Genomic DNA, 23789 nt, shown 5'->3' on the forward strand with positions numbered 1-23789 from the left:
TGTTTCAAAGATGTTTTGCATTCTGTGAAGACATCATTAAATACTAAAATGATATTATTATTCATGCATTTCAAATTACCACTAAAACTAATGGAAATTGCAATAAAATTCTCAATAAAAGGTTCAGTTAAATTAAATATATTGGTTGAGGATTGTTTCGATTATTAACATGAACGGGTAGTAGAGGTTTTAAGTCGAGAGAGTGGTGCTGGGAAAGCACAGCTGGTCAGGCAACATCTGAGGCCATGCGGCCATACTAGCCTGATAATGCCTGATCTTGGAAGCTAAACAGACTCAGGCCTGGTTAATACTTGGATGGGAGACTGCCTGGGAATACCAGGTGCAGTAGGCTTTAAACCTCAGATGCTGCCTGACCGGCTGTGCTTTGCCAGCACCACACTCTTGACTGACCTCCAGCATCTGCAGTCCTCATTTTCTCCCAGTAGAACTTTTAGGTGCATTTAAGACAGTGAACAGACAATGTAAATGAACGTTTAGAAAGTAAAGTTAAAGAAAATGTAATTCTAAGAATGGTTTAAAAATACACACAAACAGAACAGTGGAAAGATAAGTTACTGTTTATTATCATGGATTCCTCTTTTTCGACCTTCCCCGAAGGAAATTCTTTTTTAAATTGTAAGAGCATTCCATAGCATAATCAAACAATTAAATGGGACTGGAGTTTAACTGCAACTCAGAAAATGTTTGATGGGGTGTAATTACAACAATTTGGTTTATTTATTCATCTATTATAAAGCATTATTTACCAAACATTCATTGGTCTTTTATGACAAATAATCATTTATTACAATGTATAGATTTTACAACAGTGCAATGCACATTAAGAGCACAAACTGTATTGGAAAGTGTATAAAGTATCAGTGGACACTGTCCCAACTTCATCTGTGAAAAGTCAAATGTATAGTTACAAAACAAAACTGTTGTTCCTTAAAGAGGAACAATACTAGCCTGCAGTATGGCTGATTGAAAAGTCAGTTTATTAAGACTTTTTTGTTTGCAAATCTGCAAAGTACAGTAAAAATCAATTCAAAAGACCCTCTGACATATTTTAAACATCATGGCCTTTTGACATACAATGGTAAAATATTGTGCTTTAATATTAAGGGGTAATTGCTGTGTTCTTCCAACAAATATACAACCCTAAATAGTAGTAACATTAATGGAATAAATACTGCAGAGAAAATTTTAGATGATGTCATAAATAGTCCTAGGAATAGTTTTTGGGAGACTGAATCTTTTAGTTAATTGACCTGATAAAACCAATATCTGACCTGCCACTAATAGCGTGTCAATCAAGCCTCCATACTACAATACTGGAGATTACTTTTGTTCAGTGCACTCTCTAGCACAGAATACAGTTCATCCACAATGATCAATGCTTCTAATGGCTAAAAGGTGAATGACGTCCAATTCCACATTCATCAACCTTTTGTAGGACACCATTCCTATTGAGTGACATAAATTATAGATCATCACCAAGTAATTTTAAAAAAGAACGTCAGGTTTAACATGAGGACTAATGATGAATAACAAACAAAAGTCAATTTTCGCTGGACAGTAATGCATAAAGAATTATGTCCTTAGCTTTCTTATAAAAAATCATAATAAATATAAAGCTTTCGATATTAAAACAGTATTCCATGCTTCAGGCACAATACAGACCCATATTCACATATGCAAGTTGAATGCGATCCCAAGTGATTATTCTTTTTATGTTGCACAGGAGTTACGTAATTCACTTACTGATAATACCGTACTTAAGGCTCCCATGTAAGCAATTCAGTGGTTGTTTAGTTTTTAGACTGAGGAAACAGACATGAAATGTAACAAGTTATAAAATGAACCTGAAATTTACATTGTAACAGAAGGAAAGCTTTGCTTTTTCCTGATGCCATGATTGAACAGTTCTTAAAGATTAAACAGTTCTGAAATGGTCTGTCATAGACCATTTCAGATAATCACTTAGTAAAAAAAAAACAAGCTTTCCACATTTCTGTTTTCAGTGTGTAGACACAAATCTGAAAGATTGTGTGAATAGATTAGTTTTCAATTCAACTACATTCATTGTGGAAATGAAGAAATGCACTTGGAACTCAAAAATACAATTAACTCTATTTTGCTTATGGTTTTCAATACAATTGCATTTACATTCAGATTTTCATAAAATTAATAACTGAAGCAGAAAAATGATTTCTCCAAATAGACAACTTCATGTTAGCCAGACTGCATGTGAAGACCACTACAAAGTAATCTGATCAAAATGTCTCAAACTAACACCTGGAGATCCAAATAATTATGTCAAGCAATCAACCGAGCTTACTGCTGAAAGGAGACAGAAAACAGTTAAGAGCCCAGAATTTACTGTGACCGTGATGGAATGGCTTAACTAATACTAAGGTGCATGGTGGTTCAGTGGTTAGCACTGTTGCTTCACAGCGCCAGGGATCCAGGTTTGATTCCAGGTGACTGTCTGTGTGAAGTTCACACATTCTGTCCGTGTCTGTATGTGTTTCCTCCAGACGCTCCAGTTCCTTCTGCAGCCCAAAGATATGCAGATTATCTGGACTGGCCCGGCTACATTGCCTTTTGTGTCCAGGGATGTGCAGGTTAGGCGAGTTAGCTATGGGAAATGCAAAGCCACAGGGATAAGGGGGTGTGCCTAGGTGGGGTGCTCTTTGGAGGGTAAGTGTGGACTCAAAGGGCCAAATAGCCTGCTTCACACTGTAGGTTTTCTATGATATTTCTTTTGTATGTTTGTGTAGAGATTTATTGACTTGTCAGTGGAGATTTGTAATTTTTGTGCTCATGAAACAAAACGAGTCTGTATAAGGGATCTAATGCCATCTGTAAGGTGGCCTAGCAATATAAAGATTCTTCAACCAATAAGATCAAAGAAACCTCAGAAATATACAAACTACAGTCAAGAAGTAAATATGAGAAGCAAAATAAAGATTCAGAATACATTTGGTGATTATGGGAGAGGTAATAAAGAATAAAACAGAATAACTAAACACTTTTTACGAAGTTAAAAACTCTGCAACATTAACTTTCTACTGAACAAATAAGACTCCTTCGCATTTGTAATAAGTTTGTGCAGTGACATTGACCACCTATTAAACTTTAAAAAAACTGAGTTAGTCACGATTGCACAACTTCCAACTTTTCATCTGTTATTGCTATGAGAAGACGTGATTAGCCATAGCTCACAGTGATCTCTCCAAATCCCATCAGCAAAATATTTCAACAACCTGCAGTTTGTAGAACAGCACAGTATCAGTACCAGCAACTTCCAGATTCCAACATGAAATGATTTATGTACAGATCCAGAAATCACTATCCAGTTTAATGATGGTGAGAGCCAGCAACCTTGGAAATGGGTACAGCAAAATATGCACCAATATAATTTAGGTTGGTGCACAGAAAATTAATCTACAGTTATACATGGATTTTATATCATTTTAATACATTTTTGCGTTTCAGTTAGTACTTTTTATGATAATGCATAAAACTTCCTTAAAAAATTTATGTGACACCAAATTCATGATTGAAAGTATGGAGCTCAAGACTAGTGATAAATGGACACAAAAAGAATTAAACATTTATTCACCAAGTCCTCTTATACACAAGCAAATTGTTTGAAATGGGTCAATAAAAAGGGCTGCAAACAGATAGACAGTCCCTTACTATCTCACTTGAGGTTTCAAATTCAGAATGAGCTCACTGAACAGATGTTTTCCTGATATGTGTACCAGATGGATGATGCTCCATAACAGAAGCACATATCTGGAAAAGATCACCCTTTGCAACTTAGTTTACTTCACTTTAACTTTCTATCCCAACTATTGGATCACTTCCATAAGCAAGAGCAGCCAAAAGCCTTATGCACTCAGTCAGTCTCTTTTCCAAATGTTAGACTGCTCAAAGTAAGATTTCTTTTCCTAAAATTAGATAACTGCACAATTACTAAACACTAATTTAAAAATGAATACTCATCCCAACAAAGGCAGACAGATCTTAGAATGCTAGCCCTGTAATTTTAAATTTTCAAATATTAGTCATCCAATACTCTTAAAATCAGTCTGCATGGAAAGAGTTAAATTGTAGACAAATAATGTTTGAGGAATTTTCTAATTTGACTTTACACGTTGAAAGTTATAGAATTGTTTTGTTTTCTATCAAATACAAAAAAAGTAAAAAGTGGTTTTCAATTTATTCTTCTTTCTTACACCGTTGTCACTGTAAAGATTTGCAACATTCAGATTGTGGCCCTGGTAAAATAGAATGAAACTATTGCATAAATTAGTTAATGCTGCAGCTGCCATTGCCTTTTCATACACAGACGTCATTGCGATGTTTAAAGAGTTATGCTCCTAAATAATAACTAGCTTTCAAATCAAAATACCAGCTAACTGGCTTCATGGCTGTGATCAGCTGATCAAATGGAAAGAACTAATGAGTTTTTTTCTTTAATGTACCTCAGTGATTTTATTTAAAAACACAATCTTCTTCCTTGATTTTCCTGAATATATTGATTTACACTGGAATGTAGTTTTACAGTCATAGGAAACTATCTTATGCCTTACCTGATTCTTCCACAAGATAGTCAGCAAACTATTTGACCTGATGGGATACCATGGTCATTTCCAATCCTGTCTCAATAGCATTCACACATGCAGCTGCTAGCAGGTGTCGGTCAACCACAATGAACAGTAAGAAAATCATGGTTTTAATCACTCTTTAGATGGAGGTATTATGGAAAATTTTTAATTGCCCAAAATGATACCCCCATCCAAGATCAAGTAATTCAACGCAAACAGAAGCTAGATTATTTTTGTAGAGCAGAAACTTATGCATTATTGTATATTCCTAACTTTTCAATAAATTAATATGCCATTAGGTCAGGTATATGATTCCCAAATTTACACATGGTAGTAACAAAAACAAAAAGCTTGCTAACTCTATTTGAACACCCTGAACAACTTCTATCGATTCAGTCTCACTGAAATTATCCCTGAAGGAAAACCTTCAATTGCCATGATAGTTTATGATATTGACAATAAGTACTTACTATTTAAAAATAGCCACATATGATTTAAAACAGAAAATTGCAGCACTGCAACAAAATAATGCTTAAAATGCTGGCCACTCTTATTCTACTGAACGTTTTAGTAGAACATAACATAACATAACACTGCCCCTTTATTGAAAGTAATCTGTTTAGGCCAGATATGCATGAAACTAATTCTACCAGTAAAAGTACCAATCCATGAAGGATTGATTTGAACTGGATCCTCTCCTGAGTTGCTTTCTTGGTAGAAATTCTACCAAGTGCTCTACACTTAAAGTGATCGACAAGAACAAATTCTAGAAGTCCTCATCACAGATGGGACCACACAGGTGACATTGGATAAATGTTCTTGTGTAGAAAGGAGTAATAGCCTAATAAAGGGATTCAAAAAATGGTCAGTCAATTTTCCACAGGGGTAGGTGTCTGCAGAGGTTGGCTGATGATGACCTGCACCACATAGTCTTTGGGGATTTTCAGTTCTTCCAATTTCATTTTATCTGTTAGTGGTCGGCCAGAAAAGAACCACCTCTGGCTGGAGGGCTCTACCCCCTCTGTTGTGTGCAAGCGCCGTTTCATGTGATAAACTGTATCTGTGCTACGGACAAGAAGCTTCAGGTCTTTGCCTGTGGAGAGACGCAACCGGAGCTGACATTCCTGTCCAGAATTAGGTAGTGGTTCTGGGATGTCTAGTGTCTCCAAGTCACTTTTTTCTTCAATCATGTTGATTGGAGGTGCAAGGCAGTACACTGGAAGTTGGTATCTATTTCCCAGCTCATCATAACATTCTGTAAGCACTCCTGTGTATGAGTGAAAAAAGAAGTGTTCGTTAAAACTCAATTACATACAATAAATATATCCTGCCACAGAATGGAATGTCATTAGTGCACATCTGTACTAAAGAAGAAAACTTATCATTCTAATAGTTGCAACAAGAGAAAGCAAACATTAATAATATTGAAGAAAATTCCATTTAGAAAATACTGACGTTTACAACCCTAAATTACTCAATAGCACTAAATACTGCTTTAATTAGTTGTTGCGTGCTCTAAATCAGGTATAATGGAAATCATCTACTCAATCTTCAGAAAGACGCACCTTGATGTAGCTGAAGTTAGGTTTAGAACAAATACTGAAGAGCAATTTAAGCAGGAGCACAATATCATTTTATGTATTCACAAAATAACTCAATAGAATCAATAAGATTCGCAAAGTGACTGATAAAAATATAACAAATTAGATATGTTTATCAAATTAAGACTGGAATTATTTCTTGCAATACTGTAAAATATAGCCATTAATCAGCTAAAAATCAATTTCATTCCTCAGGCTTGGGAAGTTCTTCATTAAAAAAAATGCTGTATTGTGTAAACAGAAGGAAACATTTCACATGGCAAAAAAAGTTATACAGCATTCCACTTTTGAAAGAGATGTTTACAAACAAGAGGGAGCAGAGAATATAAAGAAAATTAAAGATTCTGATTTCACATTCGGTAAAACGTTCGAAGGAATATAAACTTGGAGGTCTAAAATATTTGAATTCTTACTGAGTATCAACACAATTCAGAGTATATTTAGAATAACACAGTAGTATTCTCAATTTTTGATGATTTATTGCTGATTGCATCAGCCATATTTACCAAGCTAACAAAACTGCATTATGAGAAAATATGACACATAAAAAAGACTATCAAAAATTCATAGCACAAATCATTCCCAGCTCCTCCCATAATTGCATAATCAGGCAGTGTCAACAAAAATGAAACAATATAATTTCCTGGAGTGCCCCAGGTTTGGTCAGCACTTATCGACATTCATTAATAATTTCACAGGATTGATTTTTAAAAAAGTAGTCAAGACTATTTTCATGATAAAGCATTTCCCTCAGTTTTTGAAAAAATTACCTTATTGCAACAGCCTCTACGATTTAATTTATGGCAATGCTCAAAATACTTGACCTGTTGACATTCATATTTCATGTAATTGGATCATAATGCATCAACACTGCAGAAAATATGGGCTAAATTTTACCCAGAAGTGCCAATTCTGGAGAATTTCATGGTGAGTTACACTCCATGAACACTAGTGACTTCTCTGCTACTGATCTCTATGACACTCACAGCAGACGTACTCACTACTGTTGGGACTTCTGGGATCCCCCGTGCCAGCATCATGCTTACAGTTTAGCCATGTACCAAGACAAGCACTGCCAATCAGGAACTGCCCTTCAAAATGCATGTAGTGGGAGATGACTGATGAAGAAATATTCCTGAGGGCATACAGATGGCATGGATAATACTTAAGTGCAAATACAAACTCACGCTTGGAATTGTAATGCTATTTTACATCATCACCAGTCATTGTAATTGCAGTTGCAAGAATCAAGCTACATAGGCTATCATCCTTGTCACGACATCATCTTAGAGCCTTGTATCATGGAGTGCTATTATTTCCCTAAAGCCCAGTCGTATATAACATTTTCTCATTGTTAAATGTGGGAGCATATGTTGAAACTTTTGAAAATGCTTGAAAAATGTTCCTTTTTCTTTCTGCAGTTCAATAAAAAAAAACAAAAGAAACTGCATTTGCTTTGGGGAAAAGAAACAGGGTCTTTCTTTGCCTTCTGAACAAATTTACAGTCTGTGAATGATCACTTCACCCAGCTCACATCTATTGGAACTGGGTGTCAATTAAATCCTGTCTGGCTTGTTGCACCCGCTGCTGCACTATCCTATCATGCGAAAGATAATGTTCTTCCTTCTCACTGTCCTCATCATTTCCTCAGAAGAAAGCTGTTGCTCTCCGAGCTCTCCAGCATCAATCACATTCCTTCTTGCTAGCTCCAGATGTGCACAGTACAGCCTGTTAGGACTATTTGGAACAGTCTGCCTGGTACTTGAAGTTCTAGCCAGACTGATCTGAACATCAGACCTTATCTGATCCATGACAGTCCTGGTTGAAGAATGGGTTGCATTGTATTAATGCCTAACTTCAGTTAGAGGAATTTAGAATTTATTCACTTGTGGGCATCTCTGGCTGGGCCAATATTTATTATGCATGCCTAATTGCCCAGAAGGCAATTAAGAGTCAACCACATTGTTGTTGCTCTGGAGTCACATGTCGGCCAGATCAGCTAAGGATGGCAGTTTTTAATCCCTAAAGGGTATTAGTGAACCAGATAGTTTTTCCTGACAATAAGCAATGGTTTCACGGTCTTCATTAGACTCTTAATTCCAGATTTCAAATTACACAACGTCCCATGGCAGGATTCGAATTCAGGTCCTCAGAACATTACCTGGGCCTCTGGATGAACAGTCCAACAGTAATACCACTAGGCCATCACCTGCCCAAGGGCAGTGGGTTGCAAAATAGAGTCATCAGCAGGTTGCCAGGGTTGGTCAAAGGTGCCACTTTTAAATTCATCAGAAATTACTTCTGCTTCAGAGTTGACTAAGATAAATTTGAAATGAACAAAGACGCGGTCAAGATTGCTGATAACCAGGATTTTTATCCCCCACAGTTCAACTTTGAAGGCATACCAGGTGCAAGGTTCTATGATTACAGATGTCCTATGCAAGTGCCCTATTAACATAATCGCTCCTTGGAGGGCCTCACATCGCTCACATGTATGGCCTGCATGCTCAGCTTGAAAAAGATACTTACTCCACTTTCTGGGTGTTGTCGCAGCCATTTTCTATTTCCAGTATGCATTTACAATTCAGACGAGGATGGAAGGCAAATCAAGTCATGCTTGGCATAATGAATCTCAGGCTCAGCCTGGTAACCATGGTGTCCCTGCAACCGTCTACATTCTTTCCTCCTTACACTCCCTGTTGGCACCATCACTATTGAGCGTTCCTACATTTCAATCCAATCCTTTAATTTATATCATCTTCTCCCAACAGTGTTTCTCAACATTAGCTCCACCCATACAGCATGGCCATGTCAACCATCATGCTGCACTGCCCCCTCACTGACCCAAGGTGGTTGTAACATTTGATGACACCCCCCCCCCCCCCCCCCCCAAAGTAACCCATGTCCTACATTGCACTATTGTCTCACACACTTATATGTTGAATTGCTTCCCTTCAAAATTATTATCCCTTTGCATCCCAGCATGCTGCCTCAAAATCCCACAATTGATCTCCCCAGCTTTCTTACCACAGAACTAGCTCTTGATTAAACTCCCTTGACTTTCAGGGAGCAGACACCCAAATACCCATGACCCATTGCTCTGATCAATTTGGGTAGGCAGTCCTGACTAATAAGTGACTAGGCACTGCTCAGATCTCTGTATAATTACCCAACTGACACATCACATTAGTTGAATTGAAAGTTCAGAACTGATCAAAGCCCAGTTCAGTGATTTAGAACCCCTGACCACACCTAGTGCTGGATGACCTTGTCCAAGCCCTTGTACTGAGATCAGACTCTGCTATTGAATAACTGTGGTTGGAAGCCTATTAATGACAGCTCTTCTGTACTTGGAATACACTTTTCCTTTGACTTTGAAGCATGATGAGTTGGTTGAATGATATGCTGTATGGTTGCTAGCACATGGTGTGTAGATATGACATTGATGCAGCACAGTACTGAACAGCAACATGCCCACACCCTTGAACATTCATTGATGACAACCATGACAAACTATCTGACTTTCTGTCTGTCTTAACCAGCAAGGCAAGAAAGAAATACTGTGAACCTTTAGGTTCTGAAAGAGATGACCAAGAACTAAAAGGCAAGGCAAAGCATAGTTGAGTAGTAAGCACAAAGTGAGTGAGCACTAAAACCGCAAACCAGGAGCCTAAGATACACCTTAAGCCATCAGGTACCACCTTCTGTTGGGAATGGTCATTGACTTTTATTTTCTCTGGCATATGAAAAATAGGAAACTAATTATAAATGAGTTAAGATTAGTTTCAATTACTTGCAAATGCGTGCAAAGAGGCCTCTTGCTGCTCATTAGTGTGATTTTCATCTCATTTTTGTTGCAGAATTGGACTATAACTTCCTTTATCTCACTTTTTGGAGCTCACCATATTTCCCAACAAATCTGCCATTTGAGTATAGAGTACTACTCGAGTAAATCTTGTGCCTTGTCTTCCAAACAATTTGCTTTGCTTTTGTAACTATTATTAAAACTGTCTGCTTTATCTGAGCCCCCTGTCCACTCATTTTCTCATGGCCATTTCAACTATCCCAGGCCCTCATTTTCTAGTTTAAAATCCATGTTACTACGGTGATTATATTTTTCACCTGAGCCCTTATCCAACATGGCACAAGTGGAATATCAAATACAGGTGGAAATTATAGTGAATGGCAGAACTCTTAGGAGTACTGATATGCAGATCGACTGATTATTGAAGGTGGCAGCACAAGTAGGTAAGATAGTAAAAAACACCCATGACATGCTTGCCTTCATTGGAAGGGGAAGGATTGGATAGACTGGGTTTGTTTCCACAGGAGGTGGAGGGATGAAGTTTATATGATTGTGAATGGCATGGATGGAGTGGAAAGTATGAGTTTTTTTTTCCCCAGGATGGAGGGGCCAATTACTAGGGGAAACAGGTTCAAGGTGCCTGGAGGGCAGAATGTTTAAAAGAGATGCACAAGGCAAGTTTTTCACACAAAAGGTGGTGAGTGCATGCAATGGACTGCCTGAGGAGGTGGTAGAAAACAGGCACAATAGCAGCATTCAAGACGCACCTGGACAAATTCATGAATAGGAAGGGAATAGAGGTATATGGATCCTCTAAGAGGAAACAATTTTTGTATGCAAGGGCAAAATGCAACAGTGGAGGCTTGGACGGCCTCTTCTTGTGCTGTATTGTTCTTTGAGTTTAAGTTAAGGGTCAGATGCCATTGATCATAATCCTGGTTTCAGTCAAAACTAGGCTATCAATACAATCCACACTGTTCTGAAAGTCCTGTGCCTTGATCATGACTGAATGTGCCCTCACCCACTTGGGCAAAGTAAGTCTTTCATATTACCTAAATAAGTTACTCTTATTTAGGTTCAAGTGACTGCACCATGTCTAAATATAAATTATGTACCATTGCATATTCACAGTCATTGATGCAACTCGAGTTTTCAATATACAGTGTACTAAAAACAAAACTGAGACAAAGTGAGACAAAGAACTATTTAGAATAGCTTACAAACTAACATTCAGTCTCTCAGTCAAGTACCTTAAGAGGAAAGATAAATCTGGCCTAGTGGGTGACGAGGACAGACTTGGTTCCATCATGAACATTACACACCACCTGACCATCCCTCCTCAACCTACTACTCCCAAAACCAACCTGTACTTACATAAAAATTTTAATATAATGAAATATCCCAAACAGCTCCACAGGAACTTTGACACCAAGCCATTTAAGGAGCTACTAGGGTAGATGACCAAAACTTGGCTAAAGAGGTAGATTTTAAACATCACCTAAAAGAACGAACACGTAGAAAGGTGGAAGAATTTAGGGACAGAATTCTGGGGTTTAAGGATTTCCAGTTAGTAATGGAGAAGAGATTACAAACAAGGATACTTAAAGACCAGAATTAGAATTAGCACGTATCTTGGCCATTTTTAGATACACTGGAAGGGTTGAGAGACGTTGGAGGATTGTGGGCCTGAGAAGATTACATAGTCAGGGTCAGAAAGTTTTTACAGCACAGAAAGAGGTACTTCAGCCCATTGTGTCCACACTAGTAATCATCCATATGTTCTAATCTCATTTTCCAGCAGTTATCCCATAGCCGAGTATGTCACTGTGTTTCAAGTGTTCATCTAAACATTTTTTAAAATGTCTTGAGGGTTCCCTTCTCTACCATCATTTTTGGCAGTGAGTCCAGATACTCAGAACTCTCTATGGAAAGGTCATTTTGTCAAAATCCCTCTGAGCCTCCTGATCTTAGCTTACAACTGTGGCCCCTGGTTATTGGGCCTTCTACAAAAAGTCAAAGTCTCTCCATCAACCCCTCAATTCTATACACTTCAATCAGGCACCCCCTCAGCTCTAAGAAAAACAGCCCCAGCTTATCTACACCTGAATAGCTGGAAAACTCCAGGCCAGAATTATCCTGGTGAACCTCGATTGAACTCTTTCTAGTGCATTCACATCTTTCCTATGGCTGAGGTGACCAGGAATATACACAGTACTCCAGCCGTAGCCTAACTAACTTTATATAGAGGTCCATCATAATTTCCTTAATCTCGTATTCAATTCCTCGCATGATAAGGCAAGTATCCCAAACGCTTTACCATATCTATCGATCATGCTATCCTTAAGATTACAGGGACAAAGCCCAAGGTTCCTCTGATTCTCTATACTGCCTAGGGTTCTACTAATGTGTGCTGGAAATGCGCAGGTCAGGCAGCATCCAGGGAACAGGAGAATCAACGTTTCGGGCATAAGCCCTTCTTCAGGAATGATTCCTGAAGAAGGGCTTATGCCCGAAACGTCGATTCTCCTGTTCCCTGGATGCTGCCTGACCTGCTGCGCTTTTCCAGCAACACATTTCCAGCTCTGATCTCCAGCATCTGCAGACCTCACTTTCCCCTTCTACTAATGTGTACTCTCTTGCCTTGTTAGTCCTCTCAAAATGCATCACTTCAAACTTTTCAGGACTAAAATTCCTTTTGCCATTGTGTGAGATACATCACTGGACAGACTTCCTATCAACAAAAACAGCCTTCGACTATCATCCTCTGTTTCTTGCCACTAACACAACTTTGGATCTGATTTGCCTAATTACTGTGGAACCATGAGCTGTTAGTTTCTTACCCAGTCAGCCAGGCAAGATCTTGTGAAAAGCCTTACTGAGGTCCATGTAGAGTACATAAACTGAACTGCCCTCATCTACATACTGATTGACTTCTTGAAAGTTTTAAACCAAGGTCATTAGACATGATTGCCTCTTAAAAGCCATGCTTTCTAACCGATTAACCCTTACCTCTCCAATTGGAAATCAATTCTGTCCCATGTATTTCTATTCCTAATAGTTTCCCTACCTCAGATGTTACTCAATGGCCTGGAGATTTCTAGTTTATTCCTGCCACCCTTCATGAATAATGGTCCCACATTATCTGTCCTCCAATCCTCTGGCACCCCACCCACACTGGCCAGAGAGGATTTGAAAATTAATGTCAGAGCCCCTACAATTTCTTCCCTGGCCTGGATTACATCTCATCTGGACTTGAGGAAATTTGTCCACTTTCAATCCTGCTAAAACCACTAATACTTCCTCTCTCAATGCTGATTCTTTCAAGAATATCAAAGACCCTACCCTGATGTCAATACCTCCATCACCCTTTTCTATAGTGAGTATAGATGCAATGTTCTCATTTAGCACCTCAGTTATATCACCCAGCCTCTCAAACAGATTACCATTTTGATCGCTAATGTACCCTATGTTTTTCCTGGTTATCTTTTGCCCCTAATATACTTATAAAATAACATCTTTGAATTTTCCTTAATGTTACCCAATGTTTTTTCCATGTCCAATCATCTTTAAGCACTTTCTATACTCCCCTGGGGCATCCACATACTCCCCTGGGGCATCCACTGTTTTTCCTTATCCAATTCTATACATCCGTTGACATCCAGGGTTTTCTGAATTTCTTGATTTCACCCTTCATCCTTACAGGAGCATGTTGACCCTGCACTGTCACTATTACCCATTTTGGATGTCTCCCACTGCTTTGATGTGGTTTTTCTCTAAGTAGCTGATTCCAGTCCACACTGGCCATAACTAGTCTTATTAAAATCAGCCTTCCTCAAATACAGAAATTTTATTTCTGGCCCATCTGTTCAACTAAAGGGAATTTTTGATCATCCAGTACGTTGTTAACAAGAAGTCTGACAATTTAGAGATAGTGCAGGAGTTGAGAGGAGTGGTGGAGAAGCAGAGCTGTGAGTGGCCAGCTAGCGTGTGAATACACTGTTTTTAGAAGATGTTAGGGAGCATGTAGCATGTAGATGAGAAATTGGTCTAACTGTTTAAGAGTCTTCAGGGTTTTCCAGCAAACAGCAGAGGAAATAAAATTGGTGACCTGGCAAAAGCAGTGTGAACAAATTCTTAGAAACATACTCTTTCCTGCACAACTTTCAATTTTCCCCATCCTCATCACCAAACTCTGCTTGCTAACAAAGAGGAAGGGATCACAGATTTGGCAGTGTATGAGGATGGTCATGGATGGTGGGGTTCATTTTAACCATTATTAGTTATGGAAGTTGCAATGTGGTTTTAGTCTTCTGGGCATCTCTGTAACTATTAAATTTGAAAGCTTTTAATTCTGACCATAAAGACAACAGCAAAGTATTCAGATTTCTAAAATTTTCTAATTCAAAGAAGTCTACAATAATAGGTCTGCATTTTGGTACCAATCATATCAAATTTTTGTTTCCTGTAAGAATAGATTTCACACTCACAGCAAACTGCAAGAGTTATATGGTGCAGTCATCAAAATGCAGCAAAGTTGTCAGAGAAGCCAGATGACACTTCAGTACAAAGCACAGTAAATGTGACCAGAATTGTAATAGATGATTCAAACCTGACAGAAAGTTGCAGAATATTAATTTTACTGAAGGTATGCTGTCTCAACAGAATTACGATTCACTGAGCAACATTAACAAATGCAATGCAAAATTACATTACAGTTTTTTAATACAGATGTTAGAGCATCTGTTCTTAATAGATAAAATAATTTCATTAAAACAAAACTTGCTGACTGACTGGTTATTAATACTGGAAATTTACTCACACAGTTCAGACTTGTAAAATTTTCAAGCTAAAATTTTCAGAAAATATCATATGAAACCAAAAAATACAAACTTTCACAAGGAAATTCAAGGCTCAGTATACAATGTTCTGGTCCATGTATACAGTACCATCAAATCTGAACAGTAACTCAGATTGGAACTAATTCCAAGGCAGAATCAAGTTAAATGATTGAAGTGGGACACATAGAATATAAGGAAACTTACCGTGTGGCAATGTTATATTTGCACCATCAATGATTGCCTGGGCGAGTTCATGATCATTACTTTCAAAAGCATGTGCTGCAGCTTTGAGGGCATCCCAAATCTCCTTTCGGCCTTCAAAAGCAGGTGCTGTGTCCCAGAACTCATCTCTCTTACTGCGTAACTGTCCATCTGTCATTGGATAATCACTTTTCCATTTTGGCTTTTCTTTCTTCAGGGGTTGATTGCGACCCAAAGCCACTACAAGAAAGGCAAAGACAATATAAATCAGCCAAAATATTCCAAACAGATTTGTGGTAAATTGTAATTTTACAGTAATATTACCACTATTTTAATACTAGGTAATCTAAATGTTTAATAGGCACTCTGAAATCAAAGCTACTAAAATTCATGTGATAAAATAATTAACTCCATTACCTCATTCCTGTTAAAACTTCCAAGGTATTAACATTTTTAATATATTGATCATAAAATTATGTTTTAAGCAGTATCAGGAGTTTGCTCACACTATTAATATAGTTGGACCCTATTTTAATGCTGAATGTGGAGCAGGAAATAATTCTCAGAATATGATTTATGATGAGGACTCATGAGAGTCAAGGGACTGGCCATTAACTGACACTTGGAAAATGAATCAGTATATATTAACTTGGCTTTTGCAATTTGGCATGCATTAGCTTTTGTCCTTAAGTTATCTTTAACTTTCTTGTTTATCGATGAATATTTCCTCCAACTTTTACAATTTTTCTTCCTCTCTGGAATATATTGTAGTTGGGAGAAATTAAATATCTACTTAAAACATCTGCTACTGCTCATCAACTGTCCTACTTTTCAACCTTCCAGCTCAGTCGACTAGGGCTCAATTTGTCCTCATACCTCTGTAATTACCTTTGTTCAATGCCAGAATGCTACAGTGGGGGTCCAGTTTCTCACCCTCAAACTGAATTTGAAATTCTAGCATGATATGATCATTCTTCCCTCAAAGGTCATTTACTATGATACCTTTAATTAATTTCACTTCACTCCATAATACCAAATTCAGAAAAGTCTTTTTTCTGATTGATTACACAATATTTTGGTCCAAAAATGATCTCTAACGCATTGAATGATCTCTCCCGCGAGGCTATCTTTGCCAATTTGATTAAATTAGTCTATATGCATATAAACAAAAATCACACAATTAATAACGTACCTTTCTTACGAGCGCTCAGCATTTCCTGTTTTATACTAAGCCCCACTGAGGAATCATTGTCTAGGCACCTACAGATTACTCCCACCAGGGAATTCTTCCCTTTCATATTTCTTATTTTTGCCCAGACTGATTCTGGGTCTTGATCTCCAGTGCCTATTTCATTTCTCACTACAGCACTAATCTCTTTTACTAACAAGGCTCCACTGCTTTGTTTTACTTTCTGCCTATCTTTCCAAAACAAGAATACCCTTGGATAGTCAATTCCAAAACCTGGCCTCCCTGCAACCATGTCTCAATAATCACCACGAAATCATACTCGTTTGTCTTTGTTTGTGCTAGTAAATCAATTTTATTCTGAATGCTTCACACACTCCTACATTCGCCATTAATGTTTATTTTTTAAATTTTCCACACATTTGAACTCTTCCGCCACTAATGCTGTGATCTCAGAAATTTAAATTCCACTTTCCTGTCATATCTCCATAACTCTGAATTCCCTTACGGATTAAAAGTCTGTCTACTGTCTTAAATATATTTAATGACCAAGCCCTGACAGTGGTTAGAGATTCTACAGATTCGTCATACTCAGAAAAAATATCTTCCTCATCATTGTCTTAAATGGGTGATTACTTACTGAGATTATACTCTCTGGTCCGTCCAAATACCCTCTCCAAACCTACTCTGTCGAGTCTCCTAAGAATCTTGTACGTTTCAATAAGGCTGTTTTTCATTCTTCTTCACTGTTATGTATGAGCCCAAAGTACTCAGTCTCTCCTCATAAGGCAATGATTCCAAACCTAGGATCAATTTTGTGAACCTCCTTGGGTTGTCTCCAATTCCAGCATATTGTTTCTTGGCTAATGAGCCAAAAATTGTTCACAGTATTCCAGGTGTGGTCTAACTAGGGACTTTTATAGTTTTAGCTATACTTCCCTATTTTTAATATTCTCTTTTGAAATAAAGGGAAAAATGCCATTTTCCTTCTATTTTAGCTGAACTTGCTTGCTGAGCTTTTATGTTTTGTAGCTTTCTGCAGTCTTTCACCTTTTTAAATAAGCTCATCTATTCTTTCTGCCAAAATGCAAGATCTCACATTTTCCCAAATTATATGCACACATTATTTTCCATACTATACAGACTTTTCAGTTAGCAATAATGGACTACTATTATTGTTTATCTTCAATTCATTAAGTAAAAGTATATCTTTTGAAAAGTAAGAATTAATTCTTCAAAGAACTGGTTTGAGGACAGAGGTGGTGGAGAGTTGCTTTTCTGACTGGAGGCCTGCGACCAGTGGTATGTCACAAGGATCTGTGCTGGGTCCACTGCTTTTCATCATTTATTTAAATGATTTGAATGTGAACATAGGAGGTATGGTTATTAAGTTTGCAGATGACAACAAAATTGGAGGTGCAGTGGACAGCAAAGGTTACCTCAGATTACAACGGGATCTTGACAAGATGGGCCAATGGGCGACGGTGTGACAGATGGAGTTTAATTTAGATAAACGAGAGGTGCTGCATTTTGGAAAAGCAAATCAGGGCAGCATGTACACACTTAATGGTAAGGTCCTAGGGAGTGTTGCTGAACAAAGACGTTGGAGTGAAGCTTCATAATTGCTTGAAAGTGGAGTTGCAGGGAGACAGGATAGTGAATGAGGCATTTAGTATGCTTGCTTTACTGGTTATTGCATTGTGTATAGGAGTTAGAAGGTCATGTTGCAGTTGGACATTGGTTAGGCCACTTTTGGAATACTGTGTGCAATTCTGGTCTCCTGCTAAAGGAAAGATGTGAAACTTTGATGTGGAGTTGCCAGTGTTGGCCTGGCTATAGATCTTCTGCTTTAAATTCTGTGTCCTATGATCATGCCCCACTAGCTACCTGGCAAAGGAGCAGTGCGCCAAAACCTTGTATTTCCAAATAAACCTGTTGGGACTATAACCGGGTGTTGTATGATTTTTAATGTTGTGAAAATTGGAAGGGTTCAGAAACGATTTACAAGGATGTTGCCAGGGTTGGAGGATTTGAGCTATAGGGAGAAGCTGAATAGGTTGGGGCTGTATTCTCTGAAGCATTGGAGGCCGATAGCTGACCTTACAGAGATCTATAAAATCATGAGGGGGGCATGGATAAGACAAATAGGCAAGGTCTTTTCCCTGGTGTGGGGAGTCCAAAACTAGCAAGGTTTAAAAGGGACCTAAGGGGCAACTTCTTCATGCAGAGGGTAGTGGTGGAGGCTGGTATAATTACATTTAGAAGGATATGGGCCAAATGCTGGCAAATGGGACTAGATTTATTGGTTGGCATGGAATTAGAGCAAAGGGTCTATTTCCATAATGTACATCTCCATATTTCTAAATGTTTGCATTTATTATTCACTGACCTATCTTTAAATCTAATTCCCTAGTCTCTCTCATACTTATAGTGCTCAGATTTAAACCCTTGTTTTAGACTTAGAAGTTGCAAAGGCAAACAAAAGCCCTGTTTGAAGACCTTCATGCAAATCTGGTTTGGCCTGGAGGCTTTGCTTTCCCCTTTTCTTCATTGGCACTGACCAAACCCCTTCAATCTGTGTTATGGCAAGATGAGAAAGGATGATTCAGCTAAAATTTCTCTTAAAACTTCATTTTTGGCCACAGCAAAGATTTAAGTTATTTTTTAGCACAATTTTCTACGTAAAATGTAGTTAACTTTTTTTTTTACAATAGCAAGCCACAGAGCTGCTCTCTCACTGAGGAGAGACATTTGGTGGTGGTTTAACCTGAGGGTCATGTGGCAGGAGGTGAGGAGAGGTTGAGAAGAAAGGGTCCTTCATGGTGATCTCACCTGGTATGAGAATTGTACCCATATTGTTGGCATCACACTGTATTGCAAACAGTCATTCAAGCAACTAAGCTAACCAACCCCCTTGGTATGCAGCCAATCACAAGGTTTTCTTAAACAAAGAGCAATTTCTACCCCCACTACCTCTGACAAAAATAACTGACACATTGTCATCCATATGACCTTCGTGTAGTTATTTACAGTCCTCACTTACACAGGTACAAACTTAAAGGGTAGCAGTGTCTAGTTTCAATGCATATTTAGTTAAGTCTTCTTTAAGTGCCCTTGAGATGGAAGATTTAAACCCAAGATGATGATTGATTAAGTGGGCTCTTTGACTGCACCTGGAAAATATTGAAGTTATCTTTTAAGTTCTTGGTACCCTGATTTTAATTTCCAGTTAAAGGGTGTCTATTTCAGCTCTACAGTGCAAAATTCACCTCATCCACTTTTGCCAAACAACACCTTGCTTGTACATGTCCTGGCTGCTTTTCTGTTGTACATTAGACAAAAAGATCACAGGTTTCATTGTTTGCTGTGAAGTGCCAAGCGAGACAACTCATTGTTTAATAAAGGATGAGAAAAAGAGAACGATGGCATTACTGGTTGGGGGAGTTTCAACCAACTCAAAAGAAATGAGAAACATCAAGCGGTAAAAATGTTGAGTTCTTCCGTGTGATGAATGATTATTTATGTACTTATTCTTATGTACAAAATTAAAAAGATCAGAAAATATAATATTGAAATTTTAAATGGGATCTTTTAAGTTGCCGACAATAATTCTTTCTTGAAACAAGTCATGGATAAATGAAAAATGTTAAACCAATGTGGACAACTAAAGATGAGACAAGCATTGGGAAGAACAGACTAAGAAATTAGAGACTGCAAAAATAAATGCAAGCAAAATAAACTCAAAATAAAAATGAAGATTTCTTCAGAGTGTAAGTAAATGAAGCGTACAAAGAGGAATGAGGCTACTCAGAAGTATTAACACAAAGGTGAAATCTAAGAATAGGAAAGATGTTGACATATAAAACTACTATTTTGTAACTGCATTCTCAACTGAAGCTTGATCAGAAATGCTAAAATACGATCAAGTTCATGCTGATTTGACCAGAAATAGTGCACATTGCATGCTCATACTGCCTGATGTATGAAACTGTTTTACTGGGTTTGGTCTCTTGGGCATATGACTATATAGTAGATTGTATTAGAAATTGGTTGTTTGGTAAATGAGTGAGTCAGACATTGTTTCGACCGCAATTATTTTTAATATTTGCTGTTAAGTAGTAGGTTGAAATTTGCAAGTAGTGCAAAAATGTGTGGTGAAAAATCAACATAATCAGTGAGAATAAAGTCAATAAGATAACAGCCAAGGTACAATTTCCAGGGATGTGGCAGCTACAACTTAACATAAATGTTTACTGTAATTTGGCACAGAAAAGGACACAGATTACAAAGTGGAGAGAATATGGGAAAATATCTTAGGGCTTAAATGAACAAGCTTTTACAGTATTTACAGGCAACTTAAAGAAATTAGTAATTTAAAAATTTAACAATTAAAGGAATCAGCCTTAATTTACAATAAAGTTTGAATATGCAAAAATTGTATCTGCATGACGGAAAAACGAGTGAAGTTTTAATTCCCGTTTTGAAAAAGGAAAGAAGATATTTGAAGGAAAGTCAAACAGGATTACCAGTTAGTGTACAACTAAGAGGCAAAGGTTAGCCATAAACAACTTTAGCATCTTGTAAACACTAAGGGACTATTTGTTAGCAAATATTTAAAGATTATGAAGGGTAAAGATAAGGTGAATAAATGCAGGATTTTCAAGAAAACTTCAGAATAAGGGGCCATTAGTCCCCATATTAGGATGGCAAATATGAAAAACACCTTATTCATTTTATTGCTTGTGCAAATACTGTGTGGAAATTGGCTGCCTACAAATCATCAGTGATTGTATTAAATATGTAATTGGCTTTCAAACATCTTGAGAGGGAGATATCTTCATTTTTCTTCAGTAGATATAAGTTTTAAAGTGAAGTGTATCTCCACTTCCAAAACAAAGGTATTCCTTTAGAAAAATCTAATTTTTGGCTGATAAGCAATGACAAAGTGATCTTGTAATTTTTAAATATATTAAGCTGCACAAGTTGCATGATTGGCTATCTGGCAATGCTTCTAGATTAGATTAGATTACTTACAATGTGGAAACAGGCCCTTCGGCCCAACAAGTCCACACCGACCCGCCGAAGCGTAACCCATCCAGACCCATTCTCCTACATTTACCCCTTCACCTAACACTGCTAGCAATTTAGCATGGCCAATTCACCTAACCTGCACATTTTTGGATTGTGGGAGGAAACTGGAGCACCCGTAGGAAACACACGCAGACACGGGGAGAATGTGCAAACTCCACACAGACAGTCGCCTGAGGCGGGAATTGAACCCGGGTCTCTGGCGCTGTGAGGCAGCAGTGCTAACCACTGTGCCACCGTGCCGCCCACTGCCACCGTACCGCCCACGCTTTTAGTTCAATGGTGTCAAGAAGCAACTCAATATGGCTGGCTTTACTCGAAAAATACTTAGCAGAGCCTGACATTGGGCATAAAGATCAGAAAAATAGTGAATTTATAGTCACTGCTGAGTTATAACGCTTTAAACTGAGGTGACCGGTGAGGTGCTGCATTTAATACCAGCAATTTCATGATGATGAATGTCAGAAAAACAAATCAGAAGCCCTCACTCAATCATTACCTACCAGCCTTACTGGTATTGCAGAAATTATAGGAAAGCAGTATCAGACTTCCAAATCTGCAGTTGCCAATGAATCACAGTGCAAACTGAGTGGTCAAGGAAACTGGTGTAAGGAATTTACAACTTTCTAAATTAAGTTTTAAAACTCAATTTAGTTGGTTGTGTGTAACTAAATTGCTCATTATTTAATCATACTTCAAGAAAATTTGGCAATTTTAAATCTATCTCTGTGCTAAATACTAGTACTGTATCTTTAGGTCCTTCCTTCTTAAAGCAGCAACTCGTACTCAAACTTGAATGTTTAAGACAAAGGGGGCCTCAGGTAGCAATTAAACCATTAGCAGCAAAATTAACTGCTTTTTGATTAGATTAGATTCCCTACAGTGTGGAAATAGACCCTTCGGCCCAACAAGTCCACACCGACCCTCTGAAGAGTAACCCCCCCAGACCCATTTTCACTCTGACTAATTCACCTAACAACTATGGACAATTTCACATGGCCAATTCACCTGACCTGCATATCTTTTGACCTACCTTTCTTTAGGTCAATGACTTTTTGAGAGTTGCACAGAGTTCTGGTAGAATGTAATACTTGCGTAAGTGTGAAGATTTCCCTTTCAGAAAAAAAGTTGTATAAACAACCAGATATGACCGCAAAAATGGAACAGCATATTCAACTCGCCTTCACCAAGTACAATGAGCATAATGAATCTTGACAAGTTACAATCAAGGGGATCAGGTGAAGATTAGGGGTCAGAGCATCACAATTATGTTCAATTTTGTTCCACACACGTTTCACTTGCCCGAATGGTTCTCTGCGTTTTAATCAGAAACTTCAAGTCTAGGCCTCTCAACAGGAGGAAAACTTGGATCCTTTTTGAACTGAATCATTCAATGCCATCTTACATAATCACTGTGGGTGCTAGACCAAGGATAGTTCATTTTAAAGCAATTATACATTTTAAATCTTTGATAGGTAAATTTCCACATTGTAAATAGACAAGGGGCAAAGACTGACATGTTGAATCAGGTCAGAGATCAATGATCCCAATGAATAGCAGAACAAAAACGTGGACAGAGTGTAGCATGAATATTGCAGTTGCTCGAGATTCTAAGCTTACTTCTAACTTTATTATAGTTATTACATTTCAGTTATTAAGATTTTTATTTTGATTCATTTTGGATATGTACATGAAAAAGAAAGGTTTGGAGGGATATGGGCCAAGCGGGTCGAGTTTAGTTTGGGATTATAGTCGCCATGGACTGATTGGACCAATGGGTCTGTCTCCATGTTGTAGGACTCTGACTCAAACAGGTTCAAGGGGTTAAATAGCATACAAAAACTTTATTATGTACAAAGTTGCAAGTATGTGTTGTCGTGCTTTGCAGTAATAGATACCTTGTTAAGAGATTTGGCTTTGAATTATATGAAGTTACTCTACAGAGATGATCAATCACACGTGGGCGGCATGGTGGCACAGTGGCCCTCACAGCGCCAGAGACCCGGGTTCAATTCCCGCCTCAGGCGACTGACTGTGTGGAGTTTGCACGTTCTCCCCGTGTCTGCATGGGTTTCCTCCGGGTGCTCCGGTTTCCTCCCACAGTCCAAAGATGTGCAGGTCAGGTGAATTGGCCATGCTAAATTACCCGTAGTGTTAGGTAAGGGGTACATGTAGGGGTATGGGTGGGTTGCGCTTCGGCGGGGCGGTGTGGACTTGGGCTGAAGGGCCTGTTTCCACACTAAGTAATCTAATCTAATCTAATCACACCAAGTACTCCCAGAAAGGTTATAGACTGCCCTATAGTAATGTATGCAGCGTAAGCAATCTTCAAACCAAATATTAATTACCAAATTGTCCAGCACTGAAAATGAACTTATACAAGTCTGGTATACCTTGGCTATCACCAAGGAGAAGGTGCAGTAAAACTGAATGCTCTGAAAGTGGCTAAAT

The 23789-nt window shown here is 38.1% G+C and overlaps 1 protein-coding gene across 2 annotated transcripts in view; it reads right to left on the reverse strand.

Moving 5' to 3' along the window:
* Positions 1 to 562: 562 nt before the first annotated feature.
* The window catches only part of LOC122556726 (ubiquitin domain-containing protein 2), a 75065-nt gene continuing 51838 nt past the window's right edge, over positions 563 to 23789 (reverse strand). For both annotated transcript variants that reach the window (XM_043703804.2, XM_087995435.1), the window contains exons 2-3: positions 15068 to 15304; positions 563 to 5886 (exon numbers count right to left, since the gene is read on the reverse strand). In XM_043703804.2, coding sequence (XP_043559739.2) covers positions 5489 to 5886; positions 15068 to 15304 — 635 coding nt within the window. In that variant the 3' untranslated portion in view covers positions 563 to 5488. The remainder of the gene's footprint in view (positions 5887 to 15067; positions 15305 to 23789) is intronic.

Source organism: Chiloscyllium plagiosum, unplaced genomic scaffold (assembly GCF_037043375.1).
Source record: "Chiloscyllium plagiosum isolate Xiang-an unplaced genomic scaffold, Cpla_swu_hap1 HiC_scaffold_16, whole genome shotgun sequence".
Lineage (NCBI taxonomy): Eukaryota > Metazoa > Chordata > Chondrichthyes > Orectolobiformes > Hemiscylliidae > Chiloscyllium > Chiloscyllium plagiosum.